This window comes from Danio aesculapii, chromosome 10 (assembly GCF_903798145.1).
Source record: "Danio aesculapii chromosome 10, fDanAes4.1, whole genome shotgun sequence".
In the NCBI taxonomy this organism is placed as follows: domain Eukaryota; kingdom Metazoa; phylum Chordata; class Actinopteri; order Cypriniformes; family Danionidae; genus Danio; species Danio aesculapii.
Window position 1 is genome coordinate 12104386 of NC_079444.1, and position 22149 is coordinate 12126534.

Sequence of the window (22149 nt, forward strand, 5' to 3'; positions counted from 1 at the left end):
GACACACCTTTGAAGAGCCGCGTAAATTTTTGTTTTGTTAAAGCTCCTGTATACGTGTCATATATGTGTTGATTAATACGCAGTAAGTTGTGCGCGCGCACCGTTTGCGCGTGCTTTGTTGTGGGGTCGTTGATGTTGGTTTCAGCACTCGTGTAATCTTGTTCCTGGAATATATATTTATTAATTAAGGTAATGAAGCCTTCGGGATAGAGCTTTTAAGAGCTTCGAGTCGATATATCTATTTTGTTATTCAGAATAAACTCATCAGCGATGGTTTGAGTTATTAATTAGCATGTCACGCGGCGTAATTTTAAATAATGTCTATTTTTATAAGCTTGTCGCTCGAAGGCGGTGAGGATGGTATCGTGTGTGTACATGAAGCATGTAAGAACTTGCTTCACTTGTTGGACCGGCTGAACTGCAGTCTTGCGCTTACATAAATGCTTATGTGTGTAATCACACATTCATAGGCTACATGTAAACTATTTCAGTGCGGTGAGAATTTGTAGTCATTTGAACGCAGTGCTTTGACTCAAGGGGTTTTAAGTTGGCTCCGGGGGCCCCCGTGGGGCCACAAGGGAGTGCTAATGTATAATAAGAGAAATAGAAGTAAATAAAATACATTTTATTTAAAAAAATTCTGACGTTATTTGATTGCAAAAATATAGATGACAAAATAACCATGCTACCTAATTAAATCTTAAGAAAATAAAATATTCTAAAAGAGAAAATAAACTAAACCTGATTAAATGAATTATATTATAATACAATAAATACAATTAAATTAACACTAATTAAATTCAAATACAAATTTGATTAAATAATTCAAGATATAATATATATATATATATATATATATATATATATATATATAGTATATATATATATATATATTATATATATATTATATATATATATATATATACACAGTTGAAGTTAGAATTATTAGCCCCGTTAGTTTTTTCCCCCTATTTCTATTTATTTTTTTCAACACATTTCTAAACATAATAGTTTAAATAACTTATCTCTAATAACTCAAATAATTCAAAGGGGGGCTAATAATTCTGACTTCAACTGTGTGTGTGTTTATATATATATATATATATATATATATATAGATATATATATTATATATATATATATATATATATATATATATATATATATATGACAGAGAGAAAGGTTAAAATTACCAAAATAACTAAAATTAAGAGGTTAAAATGAACAAAATAACTAAAATTAAGATTTAAATATAAAGTTAATTTAAATAAATATTTAAAAAAATAAGTATTTAAATAAATTACTTTGAATAGCTTTAGTCTAGAATTATCTAAATTAATAGAATCTACCAGAACAATATGAAACAACATTTATTAAAATAAAATCATTAATACAAATAAATTGATTAACATATATAAAGCCTACTTTTATGTTTTAGATAACACTTATTCATACATTTATATTTATTTTCACAAATTTTACTTAATTTTAATAGTTTTTAATCAATGAAAAATAAATAAACGATTTTTTTCAAAGAAGAGCTATAAAGTAACAAATCACCATAGATTACAAAAAGAATGGAGGCAGTTTTGGAGAATAAAAACGAAATCCAGTTTCAGTTAGTTGTTTTTTTTAATAATTTAAAAAAAAAATAACATAATGTACCCAAGACCCTATTCCTTGACACCCCAACTTCTTAAGACATCCCAACTGCTGAAAAATAAGGTTTTAATTTTAAGGTTTTAAATTAAAACTTATTGTACATGATTATTTTTGTTGTTAATGCCATTGTATACTGTTTTATGTATAAATCTGTTCTCATCTGTTTAATTAAATAAATAAATAAATATTCCTTGACCACAGCTTTCCAAAACACTAGAGGGCGATACAGAAAAGTCTTAAACATAAACTTACAGAGAGCACAAATAAGCGATGCAGTTCTCATGTAATTTCCACCTGAATTAAAATGTTGAATTATTTAATTAAATCATTATTATTATGTGACTGATACCCTTATTGCTATTTACTAATAATAACCATTATATGATTGCATTATTGACAATTTTATACGTCCAAAAACTAAAAATATAACAATTATAGTTTGCTTTATTTAAAATTGATAATGATATTTGTCTTAGAATTATGCCAACACGTCATTGTGTGTATTACCAAAAACGTAGCCCTATTTAAATACCATAATTACCTGAAGAGCAAACAAAAACAGTCTACGTTATCATTTAAAACATGACGTAAATATTATGAAATAATATTAATATCAATTTCTCTAAATTTGGATTATTTGTATGCATATTAGAAGCATTTTAAAGCAATTTTTATATACACGTGTGCGTTTATCAAATAAACTAGCAGTGGAATTCAGCACTGTATTAAAGCCACATCTGAATACTTTATTAATTTGAATACTATTTATTTATTTATTTATTTATTTATTTATTTATTTATTTATTTATTTATTCAATTATTCCTTCCTTCCTCCATTCATTACTTCTTTAATCGTTCTCCAGTGTTGTTGTTGTTCCCGCAGCTACCGGAAGTACTGCACTCGCTGTGGATTCTGTTACTAGAGTAAAGGGCGACTCTTACATCCAGCCGTCCTGTGTTGAGTTTAATGTGTCACCAGGAGCCTCTCTGGATCATTCCGTTCCCATATCAGACATAATTCAGGAGACGTAATAATGCTGCAGAACACAGGGTGAGTTTCAACAGCATTCTTGCTATGTGCTTTATAATAAGACGCTTTATTAAATCACGTGGACTAACATTAATCGTGAAAGTCTTCTTGGCGTCGTTCCGTGTTGTGAATGACACGAGAACTTGACCGATTTTAACAAGTCTGCAACTGTGCGTTAAGCGTGTAACGTTAGCTGATTACACTGCAAAATTGAAAATTACGCACATTTTAGAAGATTATAGAAACATGTTTTATAACTTGTTAGTGTTTATTTAAGTTTCAGTAGTTTGACCTTTACCCTAAAATCCTACGCGCAAGTGTCAAGGAATGCCAAAACAAACAACTGGACAGACAATAGCGTTATACAAGACCAAATCATAGGACACACAGGACATGAACGAACTACAGAAATAGATAGATGTGTGTGTGTGTGTGTATGTGTATGTGTATGTGCGTGTGTATGTGTGTGTGTGTGTGTGTGTGTGTGTGTGAGCGAGAGAGAGAGAGAGAGAGAAAGAAATAGAAACACACGTCATACTACAAAAAAAAAAAAAAAAACAGAGTTCGATGTGTGTGAAAGTATATATAAAAGATTAATCATATCTAAAATAAAAGTTTGTTTAGGCAATATATGTGTGTTATTATATATATATTTATTATGTATATGTGACACATACATAGAAACAAAACTATTTTGTTATAGATATTTAAATTGATATCATATACAGTTTATATTATTTTCTTTTTTTTAAACATAATCTGGGAAATATTTAAAACAATTCAAAGGGGGGCTAATAATTCTGACTTCAACTGTATGGAAACCATACGTACATATGCATATCTATTAATAATATTGCTTAACTTTGATTTTAGACTTTACATCAGAATATGATTATATCTGCAGATCATTGTTTGTTTAGTGCATTGATTATGAAACAATCAGATAATTAAATGATTGTTTGTTCATTTTAGAAAGCTGGCAGGATGCACAATTTTCATAACTGGAGCAAGTCGAGGTATTGGCAAGGCCATCGCTCTGAAAGCTGCGCAGGATGGAGCCAATGTAGTCATCGCTGCCAAAACAGCTGATCCACATCCCAAACTCCCCGGCACCATCTACACAGCTGCAGCAGAGAGTGAGAGTTTATTTTAACAAACATTTCAAAAATCAGCATAACAGAGCGCACCTTTCCCATTCATGTTCTTTGTAGAGAAGCAAGACAATGAACTTAAAGGATCTGGTCACTTTCAAAATAAAGATTTCCTGATAATTTACTCAACCCATTGTCTAGGATAGATGTCAATTTCTATCTATTAAGTCGAAAATATATATAAAGGGGTAGTTCACCTAAAAATTATATTTACTCACTATTACTCAGCTTCTAGTGGTTTTAAACATTTATGAGTTTATTTTTTCTGTCGAAACACAAAAATATATTCTTTAAAAGCTGAAAACCTGTAACCATTGACATCCATAGTAGGAAAAACAAATACTATGGAAGTCAATGGTTACTGATTTCCAGCTTTCTTCAAAATGTGTTCAACAGAAGAGAGACAAGTAAAGGGTGATTAAATATATGATCAAAAAAAATTCATTTTTCCTCTCTTTAAGCTTTTTGAGGTACAAATTCCATAAGCAGTCTCTGTATCGTGGACTTCTATGGTGCTCAGTGGTTTGAACTATAAGCTCTTAAGGTCTACGGTGTTTTTTTACATGCATTTTTTATTTCTCTTTGCTACTTGGGCTTATTGTAACCTAATTAGAATAAAAATCTAAGCATCATCTTTTGATACGATGTACTTTTAGAGAAAAATGATGTCCATTTATGTGGACTCATGGTCCGAATTTACATAAAACACTTGTTCCTGAATGTTTTTAATGCATATTTAACTCAGAGTTTTTTTACTTGCTTTGACTACCAGAGAGTAAAAACAACATTTTTTCCCCCATTTTGGACAGTTAAAAATAGGGTTTGGGACATTTCATATGCTGCAAAACAGTTGCAGGATGACACTGTATGTCTGTAACAAAATATAAAACATTCAAAATATTTAAAATAGCCGCTTAAGAGCTAAAAATGTGCTGTCCACGTATGTGGACACTCAAGCCCTCGGAAGTAATAAGGCAGTTTAAGAGGAGATTCAAAAGATCCTAAATTATCTCTTACCTAGCCAAAAAAAATAGTTTGTTTGTTCATCAATGCATTTTAAACCAGAGATGTATAGTAACGAAGTAGAACTACTTCACTACTGTACTTAAGTACTAAAAGGCAGTATCTGTACTTTACTGGAGTATTGTTTGTTTCTCCTACTTCCACTTTTACTTAAGTACATATTTTCGATGAGTTTAATACTTTTACTCCGATAGATTTTTTATGAGCTGCATCGTTACTCGTTACTAGAGGTGTCAAAAATGGTCGATATCGGTTCAGTAATAGATCATAACGGGTTATTACGTACTGACGTCATTTATCTCCTATGTGCGGTGTCGCAATACTATGGCGAAGGACGGAGGCGCGAGGGCGAGTGAAGGCGGCACAGCACATGAGCCGCTATTTCACTGCTACAGAGAAATGTTGTGAGACTCCCATCTCTGCCTCTCTCACTTTGGAGATTTGACCCGCTGGCCTGGTAGGCGTGTATGAGGTGCAAGTTTTCTCCACTGTGTCTATTATAGATTACCTGTGATAACCGCGTATTATACATACATAGACTGTAACCGCGGCTGTTCTTCCCGCCATCAGTGAACAACGCTTTCATTTCTAAAGCCGATAGCAGCCCTTTCTGTTGAGAAGGTGAAGACAATAACTAATCAAAGGGGTGTAAGACCTCGCCTGTCAGCGTTTAAAAAGCAGGCGGGAGAATATTTACATTAGTTTATTTGCTATAAATGCTCATGCTGTCTTCTGTGCATGAGTTTTGTTTGATACATTCAGAAAGAGTGTTTTCTTTGAGCGGGTCAAATTAAGGGTACAGTTCATATATCTTACTGCTGTATTAAAGGACACAATTGTATTACAAGTAACCATTAACTGTCACACCAAGAAAAAAACCAATAGAATTTTTTTATTTATTGCATTTCTTAATTCCTAATGTCGCTAGTTAACACAATCAATACATTTTCCCCCAACACATCCCATAATTTCTAAATATCAGCCTCTTACCAATGGTTGAGATGTTGGTTTATGGTAAAAGTACCAGAAATGAATAAATATACTATAAAAATATGAAGTTTAGGACCAATTTAATTAAAACATAATCAAAATGAAACATTTTTGAATACTAAATCATAGCCATAAGCCATAAAATATTTCAGATTTTCATTTACACAGTAATATACACGTTTTCTTTTTTTTACAATAAAATCAAAATCAAGTGAATTAGAACGTTCGTTTACAGCGTTTACAACCAGTAATTTGTGCTCCGAAATTGGGTTTTCAATAGCGTTTTGAGTGGATTATGGACTGTTTTTGTGACACACAACTTTGAAAGGTTGTGTGTTAAAGCTGTTATAATCTGTCAGATCTGTGGTTCAAGCGTGAGAGAAAACAGTATTGTAAGTCATGTTTCTTTTCGTTCTGCTTAATGACGTGCCCCCAAAAAAAGAGATTTAAAATAAACAAAACAATATGATGTCTTTGACTGCATTCTTTAATAACTACATTACACAATACTTGTACTTTTACTTTCAGTACTTGAGTAGTAAATTTGAAATAAACTACTTGCAATACTTAAGTACAAAAAATGTTGAATACTTTAGTACCTCCACTTAAGTATGGTGCTTAAAGAGCACTTTTACTTCTACTCAAGTCACTTTTTGATAGAGTACTTGTACTTTTACTTAAGTCTGGGTCTCTAGTACTTTATACATCTCTGATTTTAACCATCTCTTGAATGACACTTTTGTGGTTAACATGTATGTAAATAATTAAAAAAATAATTTTCTTGTTTAAATGATCATATTGCTGGGTAAGACACTTACCACCGGATTATTTAGAGTCATTTGAAGCTGCAACCTGAAGTTCAAACCACTGATCACGATAGAAGTCCACTAAATGAGGAAAAATCCTACATGTTTTGCTCAACAACCAAAAAACCCAATTCTTTTTGACTGAAGAAAGAATTGAACATCTTAGATGGAAAGGGGTGAGTAAATTAAGAAAATATAAATTTTTTAAAATGAATAAATCCTTTAACATATAATACACATATGCATGACTTCATGTTTTTTTTGGCACAATAGTGTTTCATAGTTTGAATAAAGATAACAGTAGTGCAAAGGTTTCAGCACTTATAAAGTATATGGACTGTAGGTTATTATAGCATTGATATTATGACTGGGTGGTATCAACACACTTGAAGTGTGCAATGAATGTATTCCAGTCTACAATACAGCACTTGCATCTGCCTAGATATTTGACACAAGGCCAAGGATTCACGCTGGCCATTGGAAACTTGATTAATGGATGTTTGGCTGTTAATTCTAACCAGTCATCACTTGAATGCTTGAACCTATTAAGAGATTTGTTGCTGACCATGTGTGTGGCGTGTTGAACACGGTGTGCTTTACACATCTGCTTATAGCTGTACGATCATGCACTGTCAACTAAGTGTCATCTTAAATGTGCGACTTTACATGACAGATTTGCAGGAGTTACAGATCTGTATCAAATTCAGCAAAGCTACATTTATTTGATTACAATTACAGTAAACCTCTTGTGAAATAGTTTTTGTTTCTAAATAGTATTTACAATTTAAATGTTTTAATATGTATAAGTCTGATGCAAAAAAAAAAAAATCTAAAAGATGGTGTATATAGACAGAATTTGTACAATATTTATCTCATCCATGATAGTATTATAATTACCATTTTAACAATGCACTATTAGAATTCAAGTTATGAACGCAAAATATATTCCTGTATGTTTTTGTTTGTTTGTTTTATTAATGTCTGTAAGATAATAGTTAAATAATGTCAGCATGTGATCACCGTTGCAAATGACAGTTGTATACAACAATTCAACAAACAAAATGTTTAATATTAAGCAAGTAAGATTTTTAGACTATTCTTACATACTTATATGTACTGAAGATTTTAGTTTATCTAATGAAAATGATTAACAAAACCAAAGCAAAACCTTTGTGCATTTCAGAGCCACACTGTGACCTTTAGTGCAAAATGCATTTGTTTCGAACTAATCAGTTTAGTCAAAGATTCAATTATCTATTCATAAATATTGGCACTTGATTATTTTCTTTCTGAATCAGTTATTTTTAATGAATCATTTGAATTCTCTTGATTTAGTGAATGACTCATTAAAGGCTCTTGCACACTAGGACGATTATCGATTGCTCTTATCATCAGCGTTTTTCAGCATTCATACCCAAGCAACTTGTATAAAGCAATTACATATAAAATATATAATATAAATACCCGATCAAAGTGAACGTGCAAAATGACTCCTTGACATTAGATGTACTTACTGAAAAAGCAGAATACCCCGGTACACAAGGTGGCGCGCTGTGCAACATAACGTTTCTCACACATGCTTGTTACACAAAAGAAGGTGTTCATACTCGCATTGGTGCTCTTTGTTTAGTTTGTAAGGTGTTAACGTCTGCTATAAGCATGAATGAAAATCCTCCCAGTGTGAGCCTTAAAGGGTACCTATTATGCCCCTTTAAACAACATGTAAAATAAGTCTCTGATGTCCCTAGAGTGTGTATTTGGTGTTACAGCTCAAAATACTAAACAAATTATGATTTATAAACACTTTGAAACTGCCCCTTTTCTGGCTTTGATCTTAATCATGCCATTTTGGTGACTGTCGCTTTAAATTCAAATCAGATTGTGCTCCCAGTCCTCCTTTTAAAAGTGGGCGGAGCTACAAATGTCTATGTGTCAGCATAGTGGCAGATTTAAAAACAAGACTAAGGTCCCGTCCTATGCTAATGAGGGAGAGATCGTCACTAGTGGGTGGGACTTTCCCCCTCTGAAGACCTGTTCAAAGGGAGAATGTCAATCAAAGTGTTTCTGCAAACTGTTTTGTTGAATTGTGTTTATAAAAAATCTAATTAATACATTTTTACTATTAGAAGCTGGTTATATTCACACACTGTTGCCACACAACTTTGTTTAAACCCCTTAATAAAAGTGAGTTTTGGATAATAGGTTCCCTTTAAGCCTGTGACTTGCTGCCACCTACTGGTGCTTTTGATGTCAAATTTATATATCGATAAACCAGACCAACAAGGAAAATAAACCCACTGAGTTAAAAATATTGTTATATTATCTTTATCAAACAACATTCCAAAAAAATTAGCATTTTGGGTAAATATTTGATACCCCTAATACAAAGTACTTTTCATCTAACCTCTTTTGCTCTATTTCTCTAACTGTTTTGTTCTATTTTGTCTGTTTGATAGTTGAAGCAGCTGGAGGGAAAGCACTGCCGTGTATTGTGGACGTCCGTGATGAGAAGCAGATCAATGATGCTGTTGAACAGGCTGTGGAGAAGTTTGGAGGTACAGCATCTACCATGTTTGTTCTTTTTAGACTCTTGTTTTTAGCACTAATTTGTGTTTTTATTTATTTCATTTATTCCTCATTCTGTTGACAGGGATTGACATATTGGTCAACAATGCCAGCGCCATCAATTTAACAGGAACTCTTCAGACTCCAATGAAAAAGGCAGACCTCATGCTGGGCATTAATCTCAGGGGAACATACCTGACGTGAGTGTAAATATTATGTTTTGACATTGACTATTAATAGTTTTCAGTCAGTGACCTGAAGGGCAGAACATCAATGGAGCTGCAGTACAGAACTCTCAGGTTTCCATTTGTTTCAAGTCAGTGGATGTTTATAAGAGATTGTTTTTACTCTCTAAAGAGGGAGAATAACACAGATATGTGAACAAACCACTTGTGTTCCACACACAATTTACATGTAAGCAGAAAAAAAAATCACACAGATTCTGATTTACTCAAATCAAAGTCAGGCCTTGTTCATATTTTCCGATATGAATTGAATACATGCCCTCATGTCTGCAGTGTAAGCAGATAGATTGAATTTTCACCTGTCAATGCAAGACGCATGTCACACGTCATAAAAAGGTAGCAAATGATGTCATCTTTGATGCTTTCATTTCGGAACAGACTTCAGCAGAGTCCCAAACCTTAAATCTCATATACAATGAAATATTAAGCATGTAAATGAGAGAGACAGCGTGATATAAACAAAAATAAACGTGTATATATATTACATCACATGCATAAATCATGCTGTGGACATGACATTAAGATGCCTACTTCTTTAAAAAAGCCTAGATAAAAAAAATGGTCAAATTATAACTTTTCTGTAATAAACTGTAGTAAAACAACTTATCAAAAAGAAAAAGTAAATCCTGCGAACAGATTAAATATGAGAAGGGAGAAAAGGGCGAAACCAAAAGGGTGTTCTTTTATTATTCCAGGTGTCAGTCAAAGCCTGCCCTTTTTATTGGTCATTTTGTCTTTGCTGTGTGTAATGTAAATGCAGTCATTGGATACAAGTCCCTTTTAAAAGATGTATGTCATAACAATCAGATATAGTCACAAAATCGAAATTGACCATCAAGATCTGCAGTGTAAATGCAGCCTCAGAGTCGTGGGAGGTAATAATACTGAACCACTTTTTTGCTAAGAGATTTTAGAATGACCAAGATAACATTTCAGATATTTAACTATGTGATCGATCTGCTGATTTGTTAATTAATGCTGTTCAATTGCACACATTTTTAAAATCACATGATCTGTTAAAAAACAAATCACATTACTTACACTAAAATGTGTAAGTAGGTGGAGAGAAATTTATTTAGTGGCCACCAGCACTTTGAAAGTAAAAATATATACAGACAAAAGAAAAGTAATACCTGTGGCTCCTGTTGAGTTATATTGGGTTCTTATGAAGCAGAACAATCAGTCTGTGCAAGAAAATGAACATTATATCTTTAATCTACAGCCCTTTTTAAAAAAAATAAGTGAAGTTTATTTATAAACTAATTTCGAGAGGATCACGTGCTTACGATTGCAAGAGGCTGGACCCGCATTATTCAATTCACAATGCACTAATCAGATGACTCCTAAGCTGCTACAAATACCCTGGGTTACGTATCACCTCTATTGGAATAAAAAATCCCCCCTACCACCCCTACTCCTCCTACCTATTCTAGATGTGTGGCACGGTAGGCCCAGTGCTTACCACTGTTGCCTCACAGCAAGAATGTCTCTGGTTCCAGCACTAACCAAATCAGCAGACGTTTCTGTGTGGAGTTTGCACGTAATCACGTGGGTTTCCCCCGTGTTTGCTGGTTTCCTCCCACCAATCAAAAACATGCAATCTTAGTTTATTGACTAATCCAAATCAACACCATAGACTTGCCCCTACCTAGTACTTTTCTCCTTTAAAGTGCTCTTCAGCCACCATGACAGGGGAGTTCTCGAGATCTACTTAAGCTCAAACTCCCCTCTCACCATGCAACGGGAGGGAGCCCTGGGCTCGAGGATCTTATGAGCTCAGGGTTCTCACCCGGGACAGCATGCCAAAGTAGCTTATAATCAATCATCAGCTAAGTGTGAACTCTTGAATTACCTTTTAGGGGTTTTTCATCTTTTAATGGAATGGATAGTGGAGAGTTTAGACAGGAAAGTCAGTGAGGGGAGAAAGGGGAAAGATAGACAAAGGAAATCGAACTTGGGTCATCGTGAGCATGTCAGGCACACTTAACCACTAGGCTAATGGTGCCAACAAATTCACAGTCCTTTAACTAGTTTTAAACCTGCACTATTCTTGTAACAGTGGCTTCTGTTTTATTACAGGTCTAAACTGTGCATTCCACATCTTCTGAAGAGCAAGAACCCTCACATACTTAACCTCAGCCCACCTCTCAACCTCAACCCCATCTGGTTTAAAACCACACGGGTGAGTGGAAGGTCACATTCAGTGCTCAAGAACATTGGGTCTCATTCACTAATAATAACCAGCGCTTTACATTAACACCTGCCAACCTGCCAAATGCGGGTAGATTTCAGCGGTGGCGGGTAAGACAGACACTCCCACTAGCCACTTTGGCTGGTTAAAAATTATTTCCCAGATTAATAATTCTTAAAAGCAGGGTTCGACAATAAGGATGGTCCAATATGCATGCAAAGGCTGATCTTAGAATTGAGAAGCAACACGACTGACAAAATCATTGCGTTCGCAACTTTGCGCGAGCAAAGCTGGTGAATACTAAATGAGAGGATAATCACTCGCGCTAACAGCTGAGTTATAACGAGTACGCGCTCCCGTTTCCTTTCGTGAAGCAACGGTGTCTAGAAACACAACTGATGTGATCAGTTCTCTTTCAAATAGACTAGACAAAAAGTGATGAAATGCACACACAGTCTTGCTGCTTTCAAGATTTCCAGAGTTGACTTATTGTAAGCAGCGCCAGTTGCTTTCTCTTTAACCATTCTTTGAACAAATGATTTATGGGTCCAACATTACCCTTGTGTGTGATCATCCTTTTATTATCACATGGTATGTTTTTTACCTACTTTCTTTTGCGCTAATATGGTTTAATTATAATTTTTTACAATAACATTGCTTTAACGGGAGATTAACTCCCCATTTATGTGTAGTTAACTGGTGATCTGGGACCTTCAGCCAGGACAGATTACTGTGCATATGTTTTGCTAAATAAAAGTATAGTATGCAGCTATATTTTGCTTGTTTTGACACATTTAAAATTTGTGGCTAAGAAATAATTAATTGTTTATGTTTGGTGTGGTCGGAGATAAATTTGGTAAATCCTTCATTTTGAGCTCTAAAAATCATGTGAAATGAAAACTAATTGTAATACTATGAAACCATGGCCCATTTGCTCATGATTATTGAGCAAGATCATACACGACACACAAAAAGTGAAATGACTGAGGAGGCTTGTGGACATAACGCAAAATCTAAATCAAGTAATTTTAGCATGTCAAAGTCAAATTTATGTGTATAAAATATATTTTCCCAACAATAAAATTGTGGCTAGTGAAAATGTCGAATGGCTAGTAATATTGGAAAACTACTAGCCACAGTGGCTGGTGATAAAAAAAGTTAATGTCAAGCCCTGATAATAACTGTATGTTCTTCGTGTTTATACACACATTTGAACTTATCATGAATACTTTTGTTCTAATTCACAACGTGCGTACACGCATAAAATTCATTCTTCTGTAATCTGTTGCATTTCACAGTTAAATTTGGGTGTACGTATGTTTATTGAATGAGACCCATTGGTTTAACACTACTTACTAAATATTACGTAAATAATGACACTGACCTTGTTTTCTGTTATGTTTACTTAGCTTACACCATAGCAAAGTATGGCATGTCCATGTGTGTACTGGAATGGCAGAAGAGTTCAGAGGATCCATTGCCGTTAATGCCTTATGGCCAAAGACAGGTAATAATGGGCTTCATACATCAGCATTGAAGGGTCACGAAACACCAAAACACATTTTTGAGATGTTGACAGTCATAATATGTGTCCCACGCTGCTAAAAACACTATTAGGACACATATATTCACTAAAAAAGTGAAAATTGGTTGTTTTTGCGTTATTTTAAGCAAATTCGTTCTTCCGTTTCGAAGCAAATTTTTGAGCTGCATCACGGCGGTTAGATACTTGCGTGTATTCCAGCGTGAAGACTGGATGTCTGTACCTGCAAGTACATCGTGCCGTCTCTGAGTGTGCAGCATTCATTCATGACAAGACTTGTTCAAACAATCAGCGCGCTCTATTTTGAATGAGGTGCAACTTCATTAATATGCATGATAGCTTCGAATACTGTTTTTACCTGTTACAGTGTTCAAATGGCAGAGAGACGCCACGTTGTGTTGCCAAAACAAGTGGAAGAACAAGAAACTGGAGACTTGAGTCGTCAGTGTTGCATTCATTAATGAGCTGCAACAAAGGTTTTGTTTCCATTTCCCTGTTATGGGAGCGCAGCTGGACTCACATGTGGATTACAGTGCTCTGCTAACACGCGACAAAAATATGTTTGCATCCGGAAATGATGAAATCCGCATTTGCCGCTCGTCTTCTTTTAAAAAAAGACACTGTTACAGTTTGTGTTGATTGTCCTGTCTCTACAGATTTGGTAAGTGTGTGTGATCGGTGCTCTTTGTTTGTTCATTCAGATGGCAAAGTTAGTTCGTGTCATCAGCAGTACTCTTTCAGTTTTTTAAAGACACACCTTAGCTCAAAATGTTTAGTTACTAAGTTTACATTATGCTAATATCACTACAATATTATAGTACAATATTATAGACTGAAAGTTCCGCTGTAATGCTGCTCTCTGAATGTAAACACCTTAATCAAACTATTACCGTCGTGTAGGATTTTGGCCGCATTTTGTGACAGGATAGTCTATACACACACGGCTTTCTGATGCTACCTACTGAGTGCATCTGAGTTACCGAGAAATGCGGAGGTTTTTTTTCTCTCATTCGCCATGCGGTATCAAACATTCCATTAAAACTACATTCTTTCAGCAGTTCATCCTCGCCATCCAGTATCTTGTTTGTCATGGGGGCATGCATGAAATGTTCCTTGAATGAAAGTAAAAGTGCCAAACTGCAGTTAAAAGTCCACACATTTAATAATTTGGCAAATAATTCGACTACTGATGTCCATGTAAACACAGTCACTGTCTTTCTCCTCTGCGTCTGTGTGTTTGTTTTGCCTCATCAGCGCGTGCCTAAACGGAAACTCCCATTTTTATGCAAAATCCTTCCTCTTTCCCTCCCCCAACACTCCCACCTAAACAGAGCTAGACATCACCACTACCTTTCCTGACTTTTTCCAAACTAGAGGTGTGAAAACACCCTGCTGAGACAGGGGTTTCGTGGCCCATTTATGCTATTTAAAGGTCGTCTTATACCAGGCATGGGCAAACTCGATCCTCGAGGGCCGGTGTCCCTGCAGAGTTTTGCTCCAACACTAATCAATATTTACCAGATATTTTCTGGTTGCGATGGCATCTATATTTTAGAAACCAGTGAAATGTTACAATTCAACAACATAGCAGAGTACTAGAGTATCTGATATTAGAGTTTTGCTCCAACACTAATCAAACACACCTGAACACCCTAATTAGCGTCTTCAAGATCACTAGAAAGCTACAAGCAGGTGTGTTTGATTAGGGTTGGTGCAAAACTATGCAGGGACACCGGCCCTCCAGGATCGAGTTTGCCCATCCCTGTCTTATACAGTGGGGTTCAAAGTCAGAAAACAACCTACAATTTCTAAAATCTAAAATTCTAATTCTGAATCATGAAGAAGAAATGTAAAAATTGTTTTCTAATATTGATCTCCACTTAAGGCTGTTTTGGGCAGTGTGACCAAAAGTTTTTACTTGAGTGATTTGTTTTATTAGGTTGTTTTCAATCACGTGGTTAGGCTGACGTGTGAAAATATAGATGGAGGGCAGAAAGTAAAACCTGAATTGGAGACATGGAGGAAAGTCAGTTTTTTGATGATTTATACCATAATTCAAAGGAGATATGAATAGAAAATAACCACATATATAGGCCATGACCCTTATATCAGGAAGAGGGCTGAGATTTCTACTGAACTAAAATATATATTCCTGTCATCAAGGTGGTAGATACTGTATAAGCTATTACATTACATGAAAAAATACTATAGTAAATACTTTAGTGTTTGGAAGCATACTATAGATAATTACTTGAATTAAACTGTCGTAGTAATTGTATTGTCGCTGTGGTTCAACACAACTGTAGTAATAAACAAATTATTCAATAGGCTTCAGTTATCTATGCTATAATTATACACCATTACAATGCATCAGAGTTTACACTAACGTTACAGTATTTATTACAGTTTATCAGTTTACTATGTAATCTGTAGCATCCATTAACAAGGAGTTGTACATTGTACACTTCACTTTGTGGTTCAAAAACATGTTTATTATAAATTACTAGTTTTTCCCCCTTGCGGATATCTTTCAGACATCACAAAATAACAGATGAAAGCATACCAAAGTGTGGACGCATAGTCTACTTTATTATTTTTTTATTTTTGTAAGGGCGAAAAAGTGCTCCACAATAATAACCGTCTAGTTTTGTCGCAAGGGTTGCATTTCTTTTTTGTTCTGTCGATGAACGTTTACCATCAACAAACATTCACCACTGCTGTGCATCTCCATGTTCACGTTACGGTTGTTTATTCCACCAAAAGGCCAGTAAAGACATGGATTAATGCAAAACAAGAGAGAGATTTTGTTGCAGCGATTACATGGCAGGGTATGTTATTTATATTCTCTTGGATATTGTAGTGTGTTGGTGTTTTTATCTGATTTTTATATAACATTAACATTTATACACATAGCTAGGCCTGTATATAATCTTTATTGGTGCTGTCAAACAAATTATCTCATTCAAAAAAAGCTTGTACACATGGATGTATTGAAAATTTTTTTATTAAATGCCGCATTTTCTTCCGTTTTTCAGCCAGTTTCTTGAACTTTCCCCTCTATAAGGCCTATAAATGCTGTTTCTACATTTCTTATTTTTGCCGAGATAAACAATTATAAACAATATATAACAGAAACATTTTGATGTTCTGATAGCGATTCCTATGTAGAAGAATCACTTCCTGCCCTCCATCTGAATTTCGCGCGTCATCAATGAAGTCATGTGAAAACAACCTATAGTGATTTATTTTAAATAGATATTTTCTGGTTGCGATGGCATCTATATTTTAGAAACCAGTGAAATTTTACAATTCTCAACAACATAGCAGAGTACTAGAGTATCTGATATTAGAGACAAACAAATAAAGTCCTCAGTTTTATAATAAAAGAATATAAGCTGACTGTATTAAAAAAGCTTTAAGATTTTTTTTTTAAGCAAACCTTGAGTATTCAGTTAACAGAAATTAAAGGGATAATTCACCCTTGGAGCAATCTAACAGTAAGAGAGGTGTGGTTACAGATAATGTGGCCGAAACTGACGTCAACGCTAAACTCGAAAGCGAATGGTGAGACTTTGATTGAAGATTATCCAAGCAAACTTTATTTTCCATTGGATCAACTTGCACAGATTATTTTTTCCCCTTTAGAATAACAATATGTGCTAGGCAAAAAAACATTGTCAATTTTGATTTCACATAGACTTTAAAATTTACAACCCAACCGATTCTCTATGGGTTTAATCATGGATTTAAGTGCAATTCAATATTAAAACAACTCATCAATATATTGATAAGAATCATTCTAATGCTTATCACCTTTAGCCATCCAGACGGCTGCCATGGACATGTTGGGCGGCTCTCAGGTTAGCAAACAGTGCAGGAAAGTGGAGATCATGGCTGATGCGGCGTACGCCATCTTCAAACAACCCACCAGCTTCACTGGACAGTTTGTTATTGATGAGGACATTCTCAAAAAGGAGGGCGTCAAAGATTTTGATGTTTATGCTGTTCAGCCAGGTCGGTTCTGCATTATTAATATTTCACAATAAAATGGGTAATACGGTTTTTTCTATTGATTCATGATGAATATATGTTGAGATGTTTTTATAAACATTCTTCCACACTAACTTCTAGTATTTGTTTTAAATTCTGTATACAATGAAATGATATATTATTGGAATGAATGTGTATGTTTTATTGGTTTTTTTTAGGCCATCCATTGCTTCCTGACTTTTTCTTAGACGGCCAGCCTGAGGATCTAGTCAAGCATATGGAGGCACATGGTGAGTTATAAGTAGTAATAAACACATTTAATGTATTGTTCTGCTCGGTATTTAACTTCCAAGTGCACATCAGTTTCAATGTTTGAACATTCTCTTCAGGTGCCACTCCAGCGTTCACTACTGCAAAAGCAGAACCCGTCGCCGCAGGACCCGTTTCTGAGATGTTCAATACAATCAGAGGAATTATCAGTTCAGAGATGGTGAAAACCACACAAGGAGTGTACAAATTTAACTTAACAGGTATTTCAACTATTTGAGTTCCTTTGTGGCTTTTCTGTCTTCAAAATTATATAGAATTAATGAACAATAATATATGTTTATAAGTGTTTTTCAGCCACATATGAAAAAGGATCATTCTTTGGTAAATCATTGATATAAAAAGTGATATGACATAAAAGGTCACATTTCTTTTGTGACTTTCTCATTGTGTATTTTTAGTTTTATATTTATGACAAAATGAGTTCAAATATTAGTTATACAGTTATTAGTTATTAGATATAGATATTAGTCCCAGAATATGAGAATAAAACTCAAGATTTTGAGATAGTCAATGTAGAATTATAGCATCATATTTTTTTCATATGATAAATATGACAAAATTATGGGATATTGTGCATACTGAGATTTTAAAATTATGAGAAGGTAATTGTTGATTCACAGGCTCATTATGGTTCTTAGTCATGCTCCTCTTACCATTTATTTTGCTATGAGGGAATGATTGCAGGTGAGAATGGATAATAAATATTTAAAATATCATCTTTGATTCACAGGGATATCTAATATTTGTCAAAACAAATCTTTATTGAATGATTATGTCTTCTAATATGATTAAAGCTCCTAATATCACCTACTACTTAATAGCAATATCGCAGCTTAAGTCGAACATTATGATTTAAACTAAAGTTTGCATGAACTGGAAGTTGGTGAGACCTTTATTCCAGTATGTTCTTGTACTTTCAGCAGGCTACATACATGGGGACATTTAATTTTGAATAAACCAGCTCAGACGCTTCTGATGAATTGTCATACTGTCATAAACTTGATACATTTAAGATGTGGTTTCTTTAAAATAAATGTTTTTTCACTGCTTCACTGAGATGCAATATGAAATGAGTCTCACGTAGGACAAGAAACACTGTGTTAAATTCCATTGGTCATGTCTTTAAAATATGGAAATTTATTTTCACAGTATTTTCATTGGAGTTTCTGCACTTGCCTGCTGCTGCTGCTGACCGCACTTGCATTAAACTGCTTTTTGTCTCATTTTACACAAACTAAATGCATGCTTAAATTACGGCTGCACAATATTGGAAAAAATTGACAATGCAATATTTTTTTCCCCTGCGTTATATATTGCGATTAAAAATACAATTTCACCACATGACTTAAAGCTCTATTTGGAAAGTCATTACTTTAGATTGATTGGGATGATTTTGTATGGGAGTGAAATAGAATATATTTTATGTAAATTGTGGTTTACATATTATAAACATAAAAATATATATTGAAAAATCAACAAACTACAGTCATAAATAAACACAATGAAGCAAATGTTCAAGTGAAATAAACAGCACTTTATGGTTTTTGGGGGAGAGTCTAACAGTATTCGGGTACAGAAATTGAATAATCAAATGTAAAAGAGCATTGCATAGTCTTCATAATATAAACAATTCAATTAAATAAGTAGTTTTTTAAACTTCTTTATGCTCTTTATGTTCTCTTAAAATGCTTTAAAGTCTTAAAATGTTCACATAGGCCTTAAAAACACATGAAAATGTTAAATGTCCACTCTATACTGGTTAGATTTTGCAGTGACTCCACAAATCTCATGTGTTTTGACCTGTGGATTCTGGTCAACTATAGTCCCAACTCAACAATGGATATCTTGCGATGTCACCCATTGTGATATCGATGCTTAAACTATATATTGTGCAGCCCTAGCTTCTGTCTATTTAACTGACAATATTAACTGACTAGGAACCTTGTGAAAATGAAAACAGTCACATTAAACTTTTCACTGGACGTTTATCTGCGGCTGAAAAACACTTCCGTTCATATAGCCCACTGAAATTATATATTGAGTAGGAGGAGGCGTTTTTTTTTGCACATCATACCCTCATAGCAAACTAACGCTACGAGGGGGCGTGGTTACGAATATTATTGGCTGAAGCTGTCAAATGACACTACATACGCTGAAGCAAATGATCAGACTTGATTGAAGATTAGAGCTTGCATGGATTAAGTGGTTTACCTAAAGTATTACAATGTGTTGCTAGCAAAATAAACTACATTTTTGTTTCACACAGACTTTAAAGTAAAGATGAGAGCAGCATTTGTATTTGTTGGCGTTATTGACAGGTGAGCATGCTGGAGTCTGGTACCTTGACCTGAAGAACGATACTGGAAGTGCTGGAAATGGGGAACCTCCTGTCAAAGCTGATGTTGTCATGTCGATGGACAGTGAGGATTTCGTCAAGATGTTTGGAGGTGAAAGAAGCACTTCTGATATTGAATTATAGAGGGGCGTTTTAAATCTAAAAACTGAGGCACTAATGAATGTTCTTCATCAACAGGGAAATTAAAGCCAACCATGGCCTTCATGTCTGGAAAGCTGACTATTAAGGGTGACATGGGCCTTGCCATTAAACTGGAGAAGATGATGGCTATGATGAAGTCTAAACTGTGAAAACGTCACGCAGTCTCCTGCCTTACAAGATGTACATGATGACCTCTTTTCTATATCAGTGTTTTTTGATTAAACTAATTGTTCAGAATTCATGTAGTTATAGTTTCTTTACTAAATGTAAGTAGTATAGAGTTCATTATTGGCTGCCCACTTTTACTGCAGCACTGGCTCTGAAAGTGATCGAAAGTTAAAGTGAAATAGGTTTTCCCCATTGGAATTTTAAAGAAGACTTTGTTAATGCAATATTAACCGAACCGCAATGAGGAAAAAAGCAAAGCGATATATACAAGTAATTATGATTCATGGTGCTTCATAGGAGTGGGCAGAGCCAAAGTTTTTGTTTTGCCTCCCTAACTCACTGAACCTGCATCTGTGATAGAATTTCCTGCACGTATTCCACTATTAAATGCTTTAAAATATGTTGAATTAGTGAACAGAGCACCGAATGATATCCTCGGAGCTAAACTCATGATTAACCATTTAACCAAACTAATCTAAGAGTTCATCTAAGCCAAACTTTCAGAATCTGTTTGTCATTTTCTTTTGCAGAACTTCTTAGACCAGGGGTGTCCAAACACGGTTTCGGAGGGCTGGTTTCCTGTAAACTTTAGCTCCAACCCTAATCAAACACACCTGAACCAGCTAATCAAGCGCTTAATAATCAAGGGGTTCAAGTAGTATTTAGCTGCGGTCACACTGGACTTTTCTCCCTTTAGACTTCCATTTATACACACGGGAATGTGTCCGACCGGAAGCAAGCTCGTGCGACAAGTTTCGCAGTTTGCTACTCTGGAAGGTTCAAGCTTGGTGAACTCTGACCTGTGAAATCGCATCACATGATTGCGTGAGACCAATCAAAGATCAAATCATGACCTTTCTGGATAGAAATTGTATGCATGCGAAATTCTTTTGTACGGCGCTGGGAAACATGACTGGATTAAACAAGAGGATTAGACATTTTTAAAAAGCAAGTGATCAGTCCATGTTTTAAATTTCTGTCCAGAGAGGTCATGATTTGATCTTCGATTGGTCTCACGCAATCATGTTATGCGATTTTGCAGGTCAGGATTCACCAAGCTTGAACTTTCCAACGCAGCGAACTGTGAAAACTTGCAGCACAACCTTGCATTTCCGGTCTGACGCGTTCGTGTGCATATCAATGGAAGTCTATGGGGAGAAAAGTGCAGTGTGAGTGCAGCTTTAATCACTTGTTTTTTTTTTTTGTTTTTTTTGAAGCTACGGTCACACCGGGCTTTGTGTGTGCGAAAATCTGTCGTGCGGCGCTGCGAAAGGGGGCGGGATTAAACAAGATGATAAGACATTATTAAAGTGAGCGATTGCTCAATGTTTTTAATTTCTGTCCAGAGAGGTCTTGTTTTGATCCTCGATTGATCTCACGCAGTCAAGTGATGCGATTTCGCAGGTCAGAGTTCACCAAGCTTGAACTTTGCACCGCAGCAACATGCGAAACTTGACGCATGACCCTGCGTTTCCGGTCTGACGCATTCGCGTGCGTTTGAATGGAAGTCTATGGGAGGAAAAGTCAAGTGTGACCCGCAGCTTAAAGCTACGGTCACACTGGGCTTTGTGTGTGCGTAATTCTGTCGTGCGGTGCTGCGAAAAGGGGCGGGATTAAACAAGATGATTAGACATTTTAAAAAGCCAGCGATTGCTCCATGTTTTAAATTTCTGTCCAGAGAGGTCCTGTTTTGATCCTCGATTGGTCTCACGCAGTCAAGTGATGCGATTTCGCAGGTCAGAGTTCACCAAGCTTGAACTTTGCACTGCAGCAAACATGCGAAACTTGACGCATGACCCCGCGTTTCCGGTCTGACGCATTCGCGTGCGTATGATGGAAGTCTGTGGGAAGAAAAGTCAAGTGTGACCGCAGCTTTCGTCTAATCATCTAGTTTAAATCCCACCCCTTTTCCGCAGCGCAGTACTACAGAATTTTGCAAGCTCAAACTCTAGTGTGAC

General features: G+C 35.1%; 1 protein-coding gene across 1 annotated transcript; it reads left to right on the forward strand.

The window, feature by feature from the left end:
• Window positions 1-57: 57 nt before the first annotated feature.
• Window positions 58-20260, forward strand: hsdl2 (hydroxysteroid dehydrogenase like 2). The gene is given in 13 exon segments (XM_056466618.1): window positions 58-189; window positions 2526-2713; window positions 3665-3828; window positions 9119-9217; window positions 9313-9427; window positions 11552-11658; window positions 13073-13108; window positions 13111-13170; window positions 17026-17220; window positions 17415-17486; window positions 17586-17726; window positions 19845-19973; window positions 20060-20260. Coding segments are annotated over 12 exon segments (1248 nt in total). The 5' UTR covers window positions 58-189; window positions 2526-2696; the 3' UTR covers window positions 20173-20260.
• Window positions 20261-22149: the final 1889 nt, after the last annotated feature.